Here is an 18,524-nt window from a genome sequence, read left to right as displayed (position 1 = left end):
CAGCCTGGAGTAGATGTGTTCAGTCCATCAATCTTGTAGAATGTACAGCATAGGGCGGTAACTTATATACTGTAGTGAGGTGAGGTGAAGCAGGAGGAGGCGGCGTCATAGTGGTACCATCCACTAGTCGAAGTAGGTCTTCGTCCAACGGTTGGACAAGGTTGAAGAATTCTTTGTATCAAGATCCCATGATGTTGCAGTGTCTCAGTCTTCAACGTCTAAATGTGTAATACATGTTCCTTATTAAAATATTAGATTTTTTAATATAACAATTACATTTTACTTAACTAATTACCAAATGAAGGTAAATTATAGGGGATGTTGGTTCTTCTGTGGCTTGACATTTATTAAGTTACATCAACACTACATACCTACACTACGTTATATAAATGCCATTATATTCTTCAGCTATTATACAGATTACAGGAAATTATCAAAATTTTCCAAAATAGTGTTTGTAAGTGTGATACTCTTCAGATCATGGAAGTATATCACATTGTTCGACGTTACCGGATTATCCTTGATTAAAAGTCTACATAGTGTAGAGTGTAGAATAAGTATCATGAAATTGATGATAATGTAATTAATTATCAAATGGTATACAATACCGACAAGTTGGTAGATAAGACACATAGGCAACATTTAGGCAACTTCATTCCAAAACGTTTCGCCTACACAGTAGGCTTCTTCAGTCGAGTACAGAAAGTAGGCGGGAGAAGTACAGGTGTGAAGACGATGTAATCAGTCCATCACCCTTGAAGTCGAAGATTTGAGGTTGTCAGTCCCTCAGCCTGGTGAAGCTCTGTTCCAAAGTCTGGAACTGACTGAAGATCAAGTTGTTGTTGTAGGTTTGCCGGTACTTCCGGTCCGGGTCTTCTCCAGATGGCGACCCGGCGGTAGCCTCCCGGGCGGGGGGTGTCGTTCATCCTCTTCTTTCTTCTGTATTGTTCCTTGGGGCCCTCCGGTTGGAGGGTGACTTCTTCTGTCTTGCGGTGACTCCCCAAATGGGAAGTATCTTCTCGTTTAGCATCTTCAGCAGCATAGGAGGGCGGAGGCAGCAATTACAGGGTTCTTTTTTGGAGCCACACCCCAGCTTTAGCAGGCAGCAAAGTGCTGGGGAAACTTGCCTTCACGATGATTGATCATTGACAGTCCTGCTAGGTGAGGGTACCGTCTTCGGCAGCCCCATTCTGGAGAGTCCTGAATTTCTTCCTTGAGGTGTAGTCGAGTGCCACAAAGCGGTGACTTTTTGAGAGTAGGTTGATCAGGGATTCAGTGGTGAATGATCGAGTTGAGTCGCAGGTGATCTTGACTGTCCCGTTGTGGAGGCGTTGAATAATTTCTAGAGTGTACATTGCGTTCTCATTCTGGTTGGTTATGTAGAAGTATACATCAGGCAAGCAGTGGACTTCTTGTGAAGGAGTGGCGGTAGTACGTAGGGATGCATCCCAAGGCTCTTGTGTTTTAACCTTCTTGGCTGGCGGCTGAGACGTTTGAGGTGAGGCGTCTGATTGGTCCGTTGAGACGGAGGTGGAAGCAGGTGCTGATGGACTCTCATTGGTGGAATCGGTCGGCGTCTCAGTGGTCTCTGTTTGGTCCATCTCTGTGTCGGGAGGAAGGTGTGGTAGCGGTGGAGCAGCGGTAATGTTGGAGACATTTGCAGTGGATTTTATGATCTCTGTGGAAGGTGGAGATGCAGGGAATGTGAAACCCAGGCATGATGTTGAGCTTGAAGAGTTCGTTGATGGTGGTGTTGAAGGAACCAGGTTCAGCTACATTTTGCACATGAGCATACATGATGCAGTAAAGAATCTTGGTGGAGTCGCCAGCAAGAGCTGGCGAAGAAGTGGTAGATGCAGCTTGCGTGGCTTGAAGAATCTTGGTAGTATCTGTTTGAAGCTTGGTAATAGTAGCATATGTAGTCGCTTGTGCAGTGGGTTTTTTTTTTGTTGTTGGAGTTGTTTCTTAAGTATATCTCGTCTGGTTGGGCACTTGGCAGCAAGAGTATGGTGATCATTCTTGCAGTTCAAGCATTTAGGTGGAGAGTCAGTAGTGCACGTCTTGAAATCATAACGTTCTTGGCCGCAGGTGGAGCAGAACTTCTTATTCTTGGCAGGGCAGTCTTTGGTGGTATGTAGGTATGAGTAACAGTTGGAACACTGTGGAATTTGATGGAATTTTTCTGCTTCGATGAAGGCTGGATTGATGTGGAAGTAGTGAATAACTAGTCCCTCAGCGAGAGCTCTGGCTGCCATGTTGACGTCACTGAAGGTGACGTTCAGCATGGAGGAGGCATTGGGTATTTTGGTAATGAATTCCACCTTGGCCCAAGGGTTCTGTGCTTCAATGGACGACTTGATTTCTTCGGTAGCCTGGGCAGTGATGAGCCTGTCGAGTCTCTTGAGGAACACAGTTCTCCTGGCCCTCAGAGCTGGGGAAGTCAAGACAATAAATTCCTGATCTCGTAGAGTGGTTGTAGCAGTGGTGTTAATAAGTTTTTCAGCCTCGGTGTCGTCAGTACAGACGACAAAGAAGGTCTCTTTGAGCGACAGAATTGCATTAAACTTGACTTGCAGTCTGCCACTGACGACAGCTGCATTGACGAGTCATTGACTGTCCCACTCTCTGGTTTGATCTTTACCCTGTTCGAGAAGTGCATCATGAAGTGTGGTCTGCTACGCTGTAAAAAGAGTACATATGTAAAGATCAAGTGACAGTGTTGAGACTTAAATACTGTCGGAAGGAGAGATGCAGAGTAGAAGTAGTGAGAATGTAGCCACTGAGAGGTCAGGTCTCTCTCAGATCAAACAGTTCTCACTTGAAAAAGTTGTCCAAGGTGTTTTCTCTTCTGTACCAAGATGCCATTGTGTTGCAGTGTCTGACAGAGTAATTATCAAATGGTATACAATACCGACAGACTGATTACATCGTCTTCACATCTCTACTTCTCCCGCCTACTTTCTGTACTCGACTGAAGAAGCCTACTGTGTAGGCGAAACGTTTCGGAATAAAATTGCCTAAATGTTGCCTATGTGTCTTATCTACCATAATGTAATTAAGCTGGTGCAAATATGGCATCTTTCTGCCAGTTTCACACTTTGATAGCTGGAAGGGAAGATGGTGGTGGCACAACTGGTCTCAGTTCTTTTTTGGACCCTTAAAGTAGGGGTCCAAAAAAGAACATTTTAATACGTTTCACTCACAGGTGGGCCTTTTTGGCGGACTTATAAAAACTCATCTAGAGGTGAAATGCTGCAATAAAGAATTTCACTTCCATTACTGCCTTTTATCCCCACTTATCAGTGTTACACTTTCTTTTTGCAACATGAGGGACTGTGGTTATTGGGGATAGATAATTTTCGTAATTGCACAATGACCGAAACATAAAGTTTAAGGGATATGATAAAAAGTAAACCTTTATTTATTAAATAAGTTCTTAAAATTAGTTTTAAATTAGTGAAGCTCTTTAGAATTGCTATTGTGATATTACTGAAGATTTTTCTCTCCCAAACAGTTTCTTCAGCGTGAGCTGAATCCAGACAACTTTCCTGAGGTATACGATACCGCTGCTCTACATGAAGATGTCCACCTCCTTAATAAATGCATTATGGTACATAATATTTTTCTAACGTTTGTTTACTAACACAGGTCACTTCTATACAGTTTAGCTAAGCAGCTCAATATAGTATATTACAGTCCCTGAATTAAATATATCTCATCCTCTCTCAACATCAATCAAACCACCATTCAATTTTCATAATTATTATAATTTTTTTATGATTTGTTGTGTGAATGAATGGTTTTAACTGCTTTGTTGTTAAAGAACTATTGAATAATTATTCATTATATAATAAAAATGTTATATATATATATATATATATATATATATATATATATATATATATATATATATATATATATATATATATATATATATATATATATATATATATATATGTTACAGATTGTGAGAGTCTCTGCATCTGCTGCTTTTTCATCACCTCACTTTGGCCAGTTAAGTCGAACTGCTCTGAGACAGATACTGCAACAAGATTTTTACATCATAAATGAGTTTGATGTATATAAAGCAATAGTTTCATGGTAAGTATTTACAGTATATATTTTTTTAACACACTGGTCATCAAGGTCAGGTGACCCAAAACAGAAATTACATTGTGTTATTATTCATATAATAACTGCTCTGCCAGATGTACATAGGCATAACAATTCAAATCAATTTGTAGTTGTATTTTGGTCACTGAATGATCTAAAAAATGTATGGTCAAGATCCGTCGCTCATCATTCCTCTAACTTGATACACTCAAGAGGGATAGTGAAGAGTGCTGATAAAATTCTAATTGCAACTAAATGTAAAAATATATTTGTGTGTATATATGCACACATACATGAGTCTGTATGAATGCTCAGATGTATATAGTAACAAGCCGAGTAACTGGATTAACAAACAAGAAAGGGTGTCTGTTTTAGCTTAAATCCTTTATATTGGAAGTTTCAATTAGGCAGATGTATTACACTTAATTAGTTGACTACTGGAGATGGACGAATCCCCAAAGAAATAGAATAATCCGCTGTATTGATGGTATGACCGGACATACGTTGAAATTTATACAAACATGCAGTTTCGCACTTTTTTCTCTCTCTCCTCTTCTCCACTCCTCTCACTTCTCTCTCTCCTCTCTTCCTTTTTTTTTTACTTAAGAGTTCTAACAAGAAACCGTTAATCTAACAAGCTAAGACCTGTTACCTCCTTTATCTCATTTTATGAGGTATGTATGTATGTGTGTGTGTGTGTGTGTGTGTGTGTATATATATATATATATATATATATATATATATATATATATATATATATATATATATATATATATATATATATAATATGTTACAGAAGATCCAAGAGATACACTATTGATATAAAGGTGGCACATACGGTACATGTTGTTACGTGTGTATCACCGATTATAAGGCGAAAATCTCATCCAGCTCCTCAGAGCTGGGGCGTGTGCCCAAAATACAGCAGGCATTACCCCTTTGAACAGCTGCACTGAGCCGCTGGAACAGAAAACTAGCTGCCCTGGGATCCCTAGTTACCCTGATGAGTCTTTTTCCCAGCTCCTTAAGGAATTTAGATGCACTCTTTCCCCATGAGCCAAGGGTCTCTGAGCCTATGGGAACAAACATATAATGATGGGCAAGTTCTCCATATTTTCTAGACTTTTGGGACTCCCTGAAGCTGGCAGCTGCCCCTCCTTCCTCCCTGGTGTATTGGAGATAGGTATCAGCCAAGGTAGATGCACATGTATAGTCCCACACCACCTGCTTCCCATCTGTCCAGGCTTGAAGGGTGATACCATCTGGACGCTTCTGGCTGCCATCAGATCTGCATAGTTGGGGTGGCTCCCTTACTGCTGGGCATCCAGCTGTTGTGAGGCTCCTCTTGATAATGTTATTAACCTCGTCATGTCTTGCAATCTTTCCCTCGGATTTACGGCACACAAGACCATGGTACCCGAATCGGTCTGGAATGGGATGAAGATGGAGCTATTTATGGGCCAGTGATTTCATTTAGTTAACTGACTTTGTTTCGCTGAATTCTTTATGTTGTATGAACATGTTCCAGAGTCGAGTCATCCGAGTAATAAATGATCCCAGATGAAGTGATGTTCTGGAAAAGTGTGCAGCCAGAGTGTAGCTGCTGTTTACTGCCTGTCACGTACAAGCTCACCTTATGCTGCCTGTAGTGAAACACAGCTACATCCCCAGTACCACCCTGTCACGTGCAAGCTCACCTTATGCTGCCTGTAGTGAAACACAGCTACGTCCCCAGTACCACCCTGTCACGTACAAGCTCACCTTATGCTGCCTGTAGTGAAACACAGCTACGTCCCCAGTACCACCCTGTCACGTACAAGCTCACCTTATGCTGCCTGTAGTGAAACACAGCTACGTCCCCAGTACCACCCTGTCACGTACAAGCTCACCTTATGCTGCCTGTAGTGAAACACAGCTACATCCCCAGTACCACCCTGTCACGTACAAGCTCACCTTATGCTGCCTGTAGTGAAACACAGCTACGTCCCCAGTACCACCCTGTCACGTACAAGCTCACCTTACGCTGCCTGTAGTGAAACACAGCTACGTCCCCAGTACCACCCTGTCACGTACAAGCTCACCTTACGGTGCCTGTAGTGAAACACAGCTACGTCCCCAGTACCACCCTGTCACGTACAAGCTCACCTTACGCTGCCTGTAGTGAAACACAGCTACGTCCCCAGTACCACCCTGTCACGTACAAGCTCACCTTATGCTGCCTGTAGTGAAACACAGCTACGTCCCCAGTACCACCCTGTCACGTACAAGCTCACCTTACGCTGCCTGTAGTGAAACACAGCTACGTCCCCAGTACCACCCTGTCACGTACAAGCTCACCTTACGCTGCCTGTAGTGAAACACAGCTACATCCCCAGTACCACCCTGTCACGTACAAGCTCACCTTACGCTGCCTGTAGTGAAACACAGCTACGTCCCCAGTACCACCCTGTCACGTACAAGCTCACCTTACGCTGCCTGTAGTGAAACACAGCTACGTCCCCAGTACCATCCTGTCACGTACAAGCTCACCTTACGCTGCCTGTAGTGAAACACAGCTACGTCCCCAGTACCACCCTGTCACGTACAAGCTCACCTTATGCTGCCTGTAGTGAAACACAGCTACATCCCCAGTACCACCCTGTCACGTACAAGCTCACCTTACGCTGCCTGTAGTGAAACACAGCTACGTCCCCAGTACCACCCTGTCACGTACAAGCTCACCTTACGCTGCCTGTAGTGAAACACAGCTACGTCCCCAGTACCATCCTGTCACGTACAAGCTCACCTTACGCTGCCTGTAGTGAAACACAGCTACGTCCCCAGTACCACCCTGTCACGTACAAGCTCACCTTACGCTGCCTGTAGTGAAACACAGCTACGTCCCCAGTACCATCCTGTCACGTACAAGCTCACCTTACGCTGCCTGTAGTGAAACACAGCTACGTCCCCAGTACCACCCTGTCACGTACAAGCTCACCTTATGCTGCCTGTAGTGAAACACAGCTACATCCCCAGTACCACCCTGTCACGTACAAGCTCACCTTACGCTGCCTGTAGTGAAACACAGCTACGTCCCCAGTACCACCCTGTCACGTACAAGCTCACCTTACGCTGCCTGTAGTGAAACACAGCTACGTCCCCAGTACCATCCTGTCACGTACAAGCTCACCTTACGCTGCCTGTAGTGAAGCACAGCTACGTCCCCAGTACCATCCTAGGGTCGACAAACCACCCGATGATGTCATATTGTCTATTCCCTCAGGCAGATTCAGTGTGGACAAAATTGTAAGATTAAAGGAGAAAAATAAAAAAAGGGGAAATTACTAGAGGAAAGGAGGTAGTACTCTATTCTCTGTTAGAAATAAGCTGCTGCCATCTGCTCTTTTAACACTGGAAGAGATAAAAGTAGATAAAGTCATAGGAGAATGTAGAGATACAGAATTTGGGTTAGAACAGGAAAAACCCAATGAGAAATAACACGGGATAGGCAGAACAAAGTATTGATCCTGATAAGTACTGGCTCTTAGGGTAGCCTGGCCTGAAAATTGAGCAGTAGGTACCTTATCGTAGGCTTGACTCTCCAAAAGAAGAAAATGTATCAATATACTTCCCACTTTAAATTTTGACAAATGTACCCTAAATGCATGGCTCGAAAGATGAAGTAAAACATACCCAGATAAAACAACTTACAATTTAATAAACATACATTACATGGGAATCTGAAATTTTGACACCAACAAAAAGAAAATGTTACAAGTATCAAATATTTTAAATATTAAAATGATCCACAATATTACAGCAGAACACACTTAGTTGATACTAGCACCGATGACTATAGTCCGTTAAAGGACTCACTCCCGGAGTTTCCAAGGAATTCCCTTGCCTTAACATCCTGTCTCTGGTTACTTCCCTCTTTTCCCATTTGTTCTATACATTCTTTCTTCAGGCTTCCACAGAGATTTCCAGATTACAAGGCTGGTCTGACCCTCCAGGACTGGAGTTGTCAAGGTCTCTAGTAGCTCACTGGTATTTCCTCAGTGTGTCTGATCTGGTGCCTGGTTGGCCAACCCATAAGCTTCTAGCACATTTTCAGGGATGCCGGGTTGCTGCTAAACCTGTAAGAGTATTATGTGATTTAGTCACAAAACATACAAGCAAATACTATTACTAAAAATATTTGAAAGATCCACAAAAAACTATGAAGAAGGAACATAATTAACAATGCACTAGTGTTCATTCATCAAACAATAAAATAGCATATCAAAATAATTCACTTACATAACTCAAATATTATTATACTAACCAAAAAAATAAGAGATCCAAGATAAAGTGAACAAACAAAACTTAACACACTTGGTCATAAAGAATGAAATATCAAAAATAATTAAAGGCTTTTATACTAACACAAAAACACAGTAGGAGATCTAGCATAATTAAAGTAAACACACAATAAAACTTAATACACTTATAAGATACAAAAGATTGGGCATATCCAAGCATAAACCACATATATAAAAATTTGGCAAATACATAAAACAGAACATGAAACAAAGACTACCGTGACTGTGATAAGAGACAGGAGGATAAAAGAGACACAGAAACACAGATAGTTGTATAATTCAACAAGAATATGTATAAAGCTAAGTTTAGCTACAGGTAGAAAGCAAATTACAGGGAAAATATAGTAAACATTAGTAGTAGATATTTAATAAAATAGTATAAATATGAAAGATAAGAAAGAGATGATTGCTGATGTTATGACAGAAAAGAAGTTGGATGTCCTGACCCTAAGAAAAACAAAGCTGAAGGTGGTAGGCGAGTTTCAGTGGGGAAAAATAAATGGGATTAAGTCAGGAGTATCTGAGAGAGTTAGAGCTAAGGAAGGGGTAGCAATAATGTTGAAGGATCAGTTATGGAAGGAGAAGAGGGAATATAAATATGTAAATTCAAGGATTATGTGAATTAAAATAAGGGTCGGATGCGAAAAGTGGGTCATAATATGCTTGTATGCACTTGGAGAAGAGAAGAGTGTAGAGGAGAGAGAGATATTTTGGGAGATGTTAAGCAAATGTATAGGAGCCTTTGAACCAAGTGAGAGAGTAATTGTGGTAAAATAGGAGAAACATTTAGAGAGGGTGTGGTAGGTAAGTTTGGGGTGCCAGGTGTAAATGATAATGGGAGCCCTTTGACTGAACTTTGTTTAGTTATAAGTAATACGTATTTTAAGGAAAAGAGGATAAATAAGCATACAAGACATGATGTAGGGCATAATGACAGTAGTTTGTTGGACTATGTATTGGAAGATAAAAGACTGTTGAGTAGACTTCAGGATATGCATGTTTATAGAGGGGACACGGATACATCAGATCATTGTCTAGTTGTAGCTACAGTGAGAGTAAAAGGTAGATGGGATACAAGGAAATAGAAGCAGCAATTAAGAGAGAGGTGAAGGAATATAAAAAGAGGAGGCAGTTAAGGTAAGATATAAACAACTTTTGGAGGAGAGATGGGCTAATGAGAGTATAGGCAATGGGGTCGAAGATATATAGGGTAGGTTTAAGAATGTAGTGGAATGTTCAGCAGAAGTTTGTGGTTACAGGAAAGTTGGTGCGGGAGGGAAGAGAAGCGATTGATGGAATGATGTAAAGAGGGTATTAAAGGAGAAAAACTTAGCATATGAGAAGTTTTTACAAAGTAGAAGTGACGCAAGGAGGGAAGAGAATATAGAGAGAAAAAGAGAGGTTAAGAGAGTGGTGAAGCAATGTAAAAAGAAAGCAAATGAGAGAATGGGTGAGATGTTATCAACAAATTTTGTTGGTAATAAGAAAAAGTTTTGGAGTGAGATTAATAAGTTAAGGAAGCCCAGAGAACAAATGGATTTGTCAGTTAAAAATAGGAGAGGAGAGTTATTAAATGGAGAGTTAGAGGTATCAGGAAGATGGAGGGAATATTTTGAGGAATTGTTAAATGTTGATGAGGATAGGGAAGCTGTGATTTCGTGTATAGTGCAAGGAGAAATAACATCTTGTAGGAGTGAGGAAGAGCCAGTTGTGAGTGTGGGGGAAGTTCATGAGGCAGTGGGTAGAATGAAAGTGGGTAAGACAGCTGGGACTGATGGAATAAATATAGAAATATTAAAAGCAGGTGGGGATATAGTTTTGGAGTGGTTGGTGCTATTATTTAATAAATGTATGGAAGAGGGCAAGGTACCTATGGATTGGCAGAGAGCATACATAGTTCTTTTGTATAAAGGCAAAGGGGACAAAAGAGAGTGCAAAAATTATAGGGGAATAAGTCTGTTGAGTATATCTGGTAGAGTTATTATTGAAAGAATTAAGAGTAAGACGGAGAGTAGGATAGCAGATGAGCAAGGAGGCTTCAGGAAAGGTAGGGGGTGTGTAGACCAGGTGTTTACAGTGAAACATATAGGTGGATAGTATTTAGATAAGGCTAAAGAGGTTTTTGTGACATTCATGGACTCGGAAAAGGCGTATGACAGGGTGGATAGGGGGGCAGTGTGGCAGATGTTGCAGGTGTATGGTGTAGGAGGTAGGTTACTGAAAGCAGTGAAAAGTTTTTACGAGGATAGTGAGGCTCAAGTTAGAGTATGTTGGAGAGATGGAGATTATTTCCAGTACAAGTAGGCCTTTGACAAGGATGTGTGATGTCACCATGGTTGTTCAATAAATTATAGATGATGTTGTAAGAGAATTGAATGCGAGGGTCTTCGCAAGAGGTGTGGAGTTAAAAGATAAAGAATCAAACACAAAGTGGGAGTTGTCACAGTTGCTCTTTGCTGATGACACTGTGCTCTTGGGAGATTCTGAAGAGAAGTTGCAGAGGTTGGTGGATGAATTTGGTAGGACATGTAAAAGAAGAAAATTAAAAGTGAATATAGGAAAGAGTAAGGTGATGAGGATAAACAGATTAGGTTACAGAAGACCGGATATCAGATTGGAGGGAGAGAGTATGGAGGGGGTGAATGTATTCGGATATTTTGGAGAAGACGTGTCAGCAAATGGGTCTATGAAGGATGATGTGAATCACAGAATTGATGAGGGGAAAAGGGCGAGTTGTGCACTTAGGAGTCTGTGGAGACAAAGAACTTTGTCTGTGGAAGCAAAGAGGAGAATGTATGAGAGTATAATTATACCAACACTTGTATGGGTGTGACACATGGGTGATGAATGTTCCAATGAGGAGAAGGCTGGAGGCAGTGGAGATGTCATGTCTGAGGGCAATGTGTGGTGTGAATGTAATACAGAGAATTCGTAGTATGGAAATTATGGGAGGTGTGGGATTACTATAACTATTATCCAGAGGGATGAGGAGGGGTAGTTGAGGTGGTTTGGACATGTAGGGAGAGTGGAACGAAACAGAATGACTTTGAGAGTGTATAAATCTGTAGTGGAGGGGTATTAATGTTGCAGTTTTATAACTGTAGTGTAAAGCACCCCTCTGGCAAGACGGTGATAGAGTGAATGATGAAAGTTTTTCTTTTTCGGGCCTCCCTGCCTTGGTGGGAATCGACCGATGTGTTAATAAAAAAGTTAAAAAAATATATATAAAAGATAGGTTAGAGAAATTATAGTTTAGAAATAGGGAGAATATTAGGGGAGAACACAGGGTAGAGAAAAAAAATTACCAGAAAAATGGTCTTACACCAAATCTCTGATAACTAACAACAAAAATCTAGTAACGTACTGAAAGAAAAACAGATTTAGAAAGAGTTAAGTTAAAATAGGCTAGCATTAAGAAGAGAACAATACTGGCATAGGGTAGTCACATGGGTCGTAAATAAGCACTTTAAATCATCACTAATCCTATTACTGACTCTAATCATCCAATGTACAAGTATTATTTATGCTACAATAAGGTCAGTAACAAGGCACACACATTTAGTAGCCCTTTCCTAGGGTAGTATCACAAAGGCGGGCTGGAAGCTGTCTCCCCCAGTGGCTATATAAAAAAAATGCATTTTTATCAATTTTCAAGCATCTCTACTTATACCCACATTAACACAGGTTATAAACTCACTTGTTAGGAGCAGATTAATCAATATGAGTAGTTGGAAAAGACTGCTTAAGCTGATAAAGGTGTGAGAGTGAGACTTGTTCACAGAATCTCGCCCTCGTGTTCCCTCCATCGTTTGAACAGAACTCAAAATTCTGTACAATAGTGAGAGGGGTTGGATTTAAGTGGGACTTGCATGCGAGTAAATAGAATTATCAAAGCTTACTGTTTATTCTGTTAGTGGGTTGGATTTGCAAAGAACCTGCCTAGTATGGGCCAACAGGCCTACTGCAGTATTCTTTCTTATGTTCTCATAACTCTACAAATTTCTCAACAGGAGCACAACTCATTTCACTACACCTTATTACTATTCACAATAAATATTACAATAAATACCAACGCTAGAAAAATAATCAGACACAAAAAAAAAAAAAAAATTATACACTACATTTCTGCTAAACAAAAATTGTAGTGAAAACATGTTGGAACAACTTATATCAGAACATCAACATGAGCGGATCTTCATAGATTCACACATTCACAGATTCACATTCAGGTCGTCGTGCAGCCGCCGTGGAGAGAAGACGTCTTCGTTCCTGCTCTGAGCACTATGCCTCGAGTTTTTTCTTGGGTTATCCTGAGTAATTGTCGATCAGAGCAACTCTGAACACTGTTACTCGAGATTTTTCTTGAGTTATCCTGAGTTGTTCTCGACCAGAGCTGAGAGGAAACTTGCTGGCAGTCACCTCGAGCCCCATCCCATCAAGAGGGTAAGGTGGTGACTTGCTTGCTTGTTCACCCCTCTCTTCCCCATCCCCCCATCCTTCCCCTTCCTCCCCTCACCCAAACAACTACACTGGCCCACACACTAACACACTACTTACATTGCTATCCTTCTGACTTTCCTATCTTCTTCTTTTTCGGCAACTTCGCTTCGGCGAGTTAACACAAGGCATTTTGACCATCCGGGAGCCCGTGTGGTTTTTTAAAATCCGGCCGATCTTTACCTTGAGCCCTGTGTCCCCCTCACCACTCGAGGGTAGGCTATCTTAGGGGCTGACCTTGATAAGTCAGCTGAAATAGGATATTTAGGGTTACCACTAAGGAAAGTCTTTTTTGTTAAAGCAACTTCTGTGTCAGCTGTACCTTCCTGGACATCATGAAACGAATACGAGTACGAATATGTGTTGATGACAATCAAAAGTCTAAGAAGGAAATTCTCGAATGTATTTGTTCATATTCAACTGTTGCTCCAGTGGATGTTTTTCAAACCCACGCTGGGGCAGTACTTCTCCTCTCTTCTGAAGAAGAGTTACTCCAACTGCTTAAGCATGAAGTTTTTGAGAAATTGAAGACTTTAGGTATTGTCCCCATTGCACCTGATAGCTATCAAGCCTCACGAACTGTCTTTGTAGCGAGAATTAACAGCTTCATGAGAGACAGCTCTGTGGAGGAACTTATTGCAGAATTTAATCGGCAGAATTCTGAATTCAAGGCTGTCCAAGCATATAAATTCTCTAAACCTGGCAGCAACCAGGTAACTTGAGACACCTGAAGCAGCCAAACTAGTATGTCAAAATGGTTTCAAATGTTTTGGCACCAGATGTACACCTGACCAAATCTCTCTTGAACGGTTTGTCAGTGTTACACAATGTTTCAAATGTTATGCATTTGGCCATACCACCAACAAATGCAGTAGCCAATCACTGATTTGCAGCATATGCTCTGGTGAGCATTCTTTTCGAGATTGCCATAACAAAACTAAACCCAAGTGTGTCCTTTGCAATGGAAAACACCATGCTGTTTCTCCTATCTGTCCTGAGAGGAAAAAGGTAATACAGAAAATTTTAGAAACCAAGAAACTATCCAATTCTTCGAAGACCCCTTCCCAGGCACCTCCAACAATGTCCCAGGATACCGTTCCAGCTCTCCCTGGATCTAGTGGGACTACTCAAGTCTCTTCCACCAGTTCCAATGTTTGGACTTCTGCCCCTCCTGGAGTGCCCCAATCTAATCCTCACCTACAACAAACACAGCCACAAAGTTCATCCTCACTCCCCACGTCTCAGGGGTCCTCAGTCGGGGATATGACGAGAGCTCAACTTATGTACATGTTGGCCAAGGACATAGCAGGTGGTGATATTCAACTCTGCTCTAATGTTTTCAGTGATTTGTTAATGGCTAATGGGATCAGTCCCATTACAATCCTAGATAATGTTAAGTTTATTATGGCCCAGCCCCCTCAAGATAGAAAGCATGTGCCCTACTCTACCTCTCAAATACGCCTAATTCATCCCTTGTTCAGGTCTCACCCGCCTCACATACAGGTTGTCAACTCCCCTCAGCACGAGGAGTCAATTCCTGACCCTAACCATGCCCCAGAGATTGGTGCTTATTCTTCCGCTATTGCAGTTGATCCTGTTGAACAAGAACAGGAACTTTCCAAGGATACTTCAACTGGTCTACCAAATTTTCCCTTGGAGCCTCCACGGTCTCCCTTTGACACTCATGTGTCTCTGCTTCCAGTAACTGGAAATATCACACCTTAGTTATCAGATGACGTCTCTAATGCCTCTGTTAATGTTACCAACTCTAGTGAGGATGGTGACATTGTCAGTACACAAGTAATTACTCAGAATTACCCTCTTCCCCATGACGAGTCTAGTAGAGAGAGTGTGTATTCGAATTGTGATGTTACAGACGTTCACAATCTGTCTGCAGAAAACGCGCGAAGTGCAAGAAGTAAAGGGGATTACAATTTTCCAACTTAATGTTCAACATTTTTTTAATAACCGTTACCTCCTTGAAGTTGATGTTATCCTGATGTTATCCTCTTGAATGAGACAGCTGCGGGAGTTGATCAACATATCAAATTACGTGGTTACTCTACTGTGGAGAAATCGAAAAGACTCCATAGTGGCGTGGCCATCTTAGCTAGATTAGGCTATGCGTTTCGAAATATTCACGTTGACGAAGATAACATTATTGCAATAGCACTGACGACGTCTCACGGCCAACTATTGACAGGAACTGGATATTTTCCTCCGAGACAACCATATATAGAGTCCATTCCCCTACATAGGATATTAAGCAGAAATATTCCTACAATTCTGGCGGGAAATTGTAACGTTCATCACCCTGCCCTCTTTAACTGTGGAGTTGGTAATACGCTGGGCGACTTGAAAGGAAAACAACTATTTAATATCATGACAGCCAGAAATCTGTCATTTCAAGGCCCATTCTTTAAATCGTATATTGGTCCTCATCCGGGGACACCAGATATTGTACTGACAAACAGAGACTGTGACCTCTTCCATTGTCGTATCTCTCCTGGTGGGAACGTAGGATCTGACCATATCCCTGTTATAATACAGCTACAAGCTTCTCCATTTAGAATACCTGTACCTCCTAAACCCTATCTTAACACCATAGGATTTGACCCCTTCAGGGGGTCAAATCCTAGGGCGACGATGAAATTGTTTCGTTGGAAAATTTACCTTCCACTGCAGTTGACAATGCGATCAGGTCCCTTCACAACCGAATACTTGATGCTACTAATGCAACTTACCAATTAGCTTCCACGAAGATCTACCAACAATATAAACCTACTAGGGAAATTAGAGACTGTGTGAGAAATTATCAAACAGAATGTCGAAGACATCTTCAAACGCGACAACCACCAGTGGCTACATTGTATTGATTGAGGCAGGAATTAATTACCATTATTAGTCATCACAAACGTGACTTATGGAAATTTCTAGTTCTCCAAGCTAACCAGTATAAACGTAAACTTAAAAAAATTTGGAGCAAAATTCGGCAACTTTTAGGGGCAAAGCACAAGGCTCCTAGTTACCTAATTCATACCTTCACTGATGATGATGATGAGGAAGTTGAGATTAAACTCGATGTTCCACAGGACCAAGCTAATTTGATGGGTGATGTATGGGAGAAAATTCTATCCCACAATAACAGTTGTCGATTTAATAATAACCATTATCAGTTGGTCAATGACTGGAGAGATGAGAACTTGGATGATCTCTGACCACTACCTTCCATCCATACATCAACTCTTGAAGATGCCCACCCTCTTACTAGACCTATTACACTACTTGAGATGAGTCAAGGTTATTGGAAGAATGCGAAATAGAGACCCTGGTCTCTCTGGGATAACAATGAAACAAATAAAGTTCCTACCCAGAAACTGTAAACAGTCTTTGGTCAATATCTTTAATGCCATCTTGGCCTCCGAACATTTTCCAGTTGTTTTTAAGACTGCGAGGATGATCTCTCTTACGATACCCCATAAGGACATCCACCAACCTGGCAACTATAGACCTATATCGTTACTTGAAGTCACTGGCAAAGTTCTTGAGAAGATAATTTCTAATACATTGAACTATTATGTTAAGTTTAATCACCTCTTTTTTGAAAAACAGTTCAGCTTTAGAACTCATAGAGGTACCCATCATGCGATAAATATTATTTTTGATACTGTAGCGAGCCTGAAACATCAGGGCAATCTTGCCCTAATTGCCACCAGGGATGTTCACAAAGCTTTTGACAGCTTATGGCATGATGATCTTATATATAAACTTGTTGACCTACGTGACCATAACTGGACCTTTCTCAGATTTATATATAACTTCTTAACTCAAAGAAAAATCATTCCTACCTTTCACGGCAGGTCGACAGAGCCATTTATACCGACAGCTGGTGTCCCACAAGGTTCCAGTACTATTCAATATTTATATGAATGATCTTCCTCAACCGGAGTTCAATGATACAATTATAACGCAATTTGCAGATGATGTTATCCATGTCGTCTCGTCAACTCCTGTAACAGGAAACTATAAGTATGAAAGCTTCATAGAAAAAATGAATATTGAACTTCGTCGAACATCTAATTGGGAAAAGAAATTGAGAATTACGACCAACCCTGACAAAGTCCTTATTAGTATGATAGGATGTTTTGCGTCAACCATCGAAGATAAGGGGGGGGGCATCTCCATCAGAGGTGCACCTGTAGCAATTAGAAACCCTAACAAGATCTTGGGATATAAAATAGACACACTGCTCCGCATCTCAAGTCAGGAAAAAGATCAACATAGCCAAAGCCTGTCTTAGCAGTCTCTATCGATATAATCAAGCCCCTTCACACGTCAAAAACATCTGTATAAAATAATGATAAGACCTATACTCGAATACCCATGTGTCCCAATGTCGTTAATAACAAAGACCAACATGTTACCGTTGCAACGGGTCCAGAATAGAGCTCTCCGCTTTATTACGGGTACCAGGAGGAGAGGCAGAATCAGATTTGCAGATTTACACATCCAACAGGATATTGCTCCCCTAAACGTACTCCTTGATATGCTGAAGAAGAGACAACTCTATGCAATGCAAGAACTCTACATACCAGATAGAGAACATCCTCTCCAAGTTGAAAATACTACCGACTATATCATTAATACTCCTCCTTACAGGAACCAAAGAATGACTCTTCCACAGAGGCTGCGTCGTTTCGTTCATAAAGACGATTACCAACGACCAATGATCTTGAGCAACCTCCCTGCAGATGAAGATGATTGGGTAACACCACAACCCTTCTATGTTTACTAAGTATATTATCGCCCCTAATTATGGAGATATCTTATATAACTTTTCTACTTTCACATCTACTATTGTAAATTCACTATATTTGCTATGGCGGGACACCACCTTGAAAGAAGCCAATATGTCCAGTGATTTTACATGAATTGTCTATATAATTATCGCCTTGCCTTGTCGTTGAAATCTTCGTTATGCAATCGAAAAAAACGCAATTGCAACTTGTATATCTGATAAATTAGACACATGTGCAACTCTTGGGTATCTTTAATGAGGAAACGTTTCACCACACATGATGACACTCTTCAGGTCACTTGTTCTATCTAGGCTGGAATATTGCTGCACACTAACAGAACCTTTCAAGGCAGGTGAAATTGCCGACCTAGAAAATGTACAGAGAACTTTCACGGCGCGCATAACGGAGATAAAACACCTCAATTACTGGGAGCGCTTGAGGTTCCTAAACCTGTATTCCCTGGAACGCAGGAGGGAGAGATACATGATTATATACACCTGGAAAATCCTAGAGGGACTAGTACCGAACTTGCACACGAAAATCACTCATTACGAAAGCAAAAGACTTGGCAGACGATGCACCATCCCCCCAATGAAAAGCAGGGGTGTCACTAGCACGTTAAGAGACCATACAATAAGTGTCAGGGGCCCGAGACTGTTCAACTGCCTCCCAGCACACATAAGGGGGATTACCAACAGACCCCTGGCAGTCTTCAAGCTGGCACTGGACAAGCACCTAAAGTCAGTTCCGGATCAGCCGGGCTGTGGCTCGTATG

The 18,524-nt window shown here is 41.4% G+C and overlaps 1 protein-coding gene across 6 annotated transcripts in view; it reads left to right on the top strand.

Annotated features, from left to right (window-relative positions):
• Positions 1–18,524, top strand: part of LOC128698111 (BTB/POZ domain-containing protein 6-B-like) — a 154,418-nt gene that overhangs the window by 100,998 nt on the left and 34,896 nt on the right. For 4 of the 6 annotated variants that reach the window (XM_070094254.1, XM_070094255.1, XM_070094256.1 and 1 more), the window contains 2 exons: positions 3,515–3,610; positions 3,965–4,101. In XM_070094254.1, coding sequence (XP_069950355.1) covers positions 3,515–3,610; positions 3,965–4,101 — 233 coding nt within the window. Of the gene's footprint in view, positions 1–3,514; positions 3,611–3,961; positions 4,102–18,524 lie in introns of all 6 variants that reach the window. The other 2 variants (XM_070094257.1, XM_070094259.1) reach the window with 2 other exon arrangements.

The sequence above is a fragment of the Cherax quadricarinatus genome, chromosome 45, assembly GCF_038502225.1.
Source record: "Cherax quadricarinatus isolate ZL_2023a chromosome 45, ASM3850222v1, whole genome shotgun sequence".
NCBI classification, from domain to species: domain Eukaryota; kingdom Metazoa; phylum Arthropoda; class Malacostraca; order Decapoda; family Parastacidae; genus Cherax; species Cherax quadricarinatus.
The sequence above is the reverse complement of the archived record's forward strand: the minus strand, read 5'-3'. Positions and strand labels throughout refer to the sequence as shown.